At 40.5% G+C, this 1,973-nt stretch overlaps 1 protein-coding gene across 1 annotated transcript in view; it reads left to right on the top strand.

Annotated features, from left to right (window-relative positions):
- Positions 1,151–1,973, top strand: part of LOC109849748 — a 9,567-nt gene continuing 8,744 nt past the window's right edge. Inside the window, exon 1 of the mRNA XM_020419617.1 lies at positions 1,151–1,389. Coding sequence (XP_020275206.1) covers positions 1,273–1,389 — 117 coding nt within the window. The 5' untranslated portion in view covers positions 1,151–1,272. The remainder of the gene's footprint in view (positions 1,390–1,973) is intronic.

The following is a 1,973-nucleotide window of genomic DNA, read 5'->3' on the forward strand; positions in this document are numbered from 1 at the left end:
TTTCCAACGCATCTTAAATCACTTCATTCTAAGGTCAGACGAGAGAATTAAACCCAAAATACCAAAGATAGTACAAACTGTCTCGGAAAATCCGAGTCACCTCAAAGTGACTCGGAAATTCCGAGTCATTTCGAAGTGACTCGCGCCTAGGTCAGCTCCCGACGTGTTTTCTGATAAGATTATCTTCTAAAACTCCTTGGGGTCATCCATAAATATGTGAGGTTATCCTTAAACGTATGGAAGCTGTTACACAACCGAAAACCCACCTAAACGGATAATAACGGTTGTTCTTCGATCCTATCCACAAACACGGCATTTAAAATCTATAAATACACCTCTAGCACCCTCATAAAGGTAGATCGGAAGGGAACCACAAATTTTAGAGGAGCTAGGGCGAGGTTCTGACGAATTTGAGAGAGGCTAGCGAGATCTTGGCGAATTCCTGTGCATAAAGAGTGGATTTCGAGAGATCTAAAGCCCGTTCTACCTTTCCTCCAGATCAAACTTGGTTTTGATCTCGAGAAGAGTAGTAATCTCTCTTGGTCGAGATTATTTACTTCTGCGAATACTTCCTTTGTGAAGTAAGAGCATTGAATTTTCATTTTGTCAACCGGATCTGATCCGCGGTAGTCCACGGACTAACGCGTCCCCGACACAGGCAAAGATCACACGCAAGCAGCGGGTGATAAACGTCCTCTGCGTGTGTTTAAAGAGAGTTGTAATTTTTATTTTATTTGTGTAAGCGTGTAGTCTTATAAAAAGACTAACTCTTTTGAATTTATTGTAATCGATAAACGTGTAATAGATTCGACAAATAAAACAACTTTCGACGCAAACAGTCCTAATTAATCGGGGTTGCCAACCTTGACTAATTAGGAAGTGGTTTTTTTTAAATCGACCTAGTTTCTAGCTACGATGCTGATGTAGCCAAATACTGGGTTGATTTTTGAAAATAAAATTAGAGTGAGTCGATTTTAAAAAAGAATTGTTTTGGGGCTAATAAAGAGGATCCACGCACCGGAGCCCAAGTCCAAAAGGGCATTTTCGGCAATCCAACTCCCAAGGTTACTGTTTTGGAAGTGGATATAGCAAACATGCCAACCTACGTTCGAAATAATGCTTAATGGCCAATACGGGCCTAATAAAGAGGATCCACGCACCGGAGCCCAGCCCAAGTCCCAACCAAGCTCACCTCAACTCCTTCGGGTTCGATTCGATCGGCGATCATCTTCATCATTCATCTCGTTGAGCTGCAACTTCGACGCCCGAATCATGTCGACGGAGGCTCCTCCTCCTCCTCCGCCCTCTACTGAATCATCAATCGACGGTTCAGACGCTCTGAGGTCCCCTCTCATATCTTCCCCCTTCTTGCCCCTCCAAAAGCTACAGGTTCTTATCTAACTTCTCATTAGGGTTTTTATCGTGTAAATTGATTCCTTCTAATGGTTTAATCTGGTTTTGTGTGATATTCTTTGGAGTTTGTGATTGATTTTACATTGGTAGCTTCGTGATTGAGCTCTTTAGGTTAAGAATCTAAGTCTTTTATATATGTGAATTAAGCACGGACGTTTAGTATGGTACGTTATTGTCGCATTTATATAATTGAACCATACAATGGTAATCGCTTGATTGAGTTGAGATGGTATGTTATGGATATTATTTTCTTAAATGAACATGCAAGAGTTCACTTGAAGTGAACTTGACAATATGTTGATGTAATTTTCTTAAATCAACTTTATCCAAATACTTAGCCATCGAGCTTAGTGGCTTTGTTTGAAAATTGAATGCGCCAATGGGTCAATGAGTGTAGCTTGTATGTATCGGTTGGCGAGTTTAGATCAGAAACGTCTATGGAAGTTGGCAATAATTTTACTTTTGTTGATAGAAGGGCTATGGGTGAGACGTGTGTTTTCTTTTGCTAGGAATTTGTGAGTTTCTACTTTGTCTTATGGAGATGAATATGTAAATCGGAT

The sequence above is a fragment of the Asparagus officinalis genome, chromosome 7 (assembly GCF_001876935.1).
Source record: "Asparagus officinalis chromosome 7, Aspof.V1, whole genome shotgun sequence".
In the NCBI taxonomy this organism is placed as follows: domain Eukaryota; kingdom Viridiplantae; phylum Streptophyta; class Magnoliopsida; order Asparagales; family Asparagaceae; genus Asparagus; species Asparagus officinalis.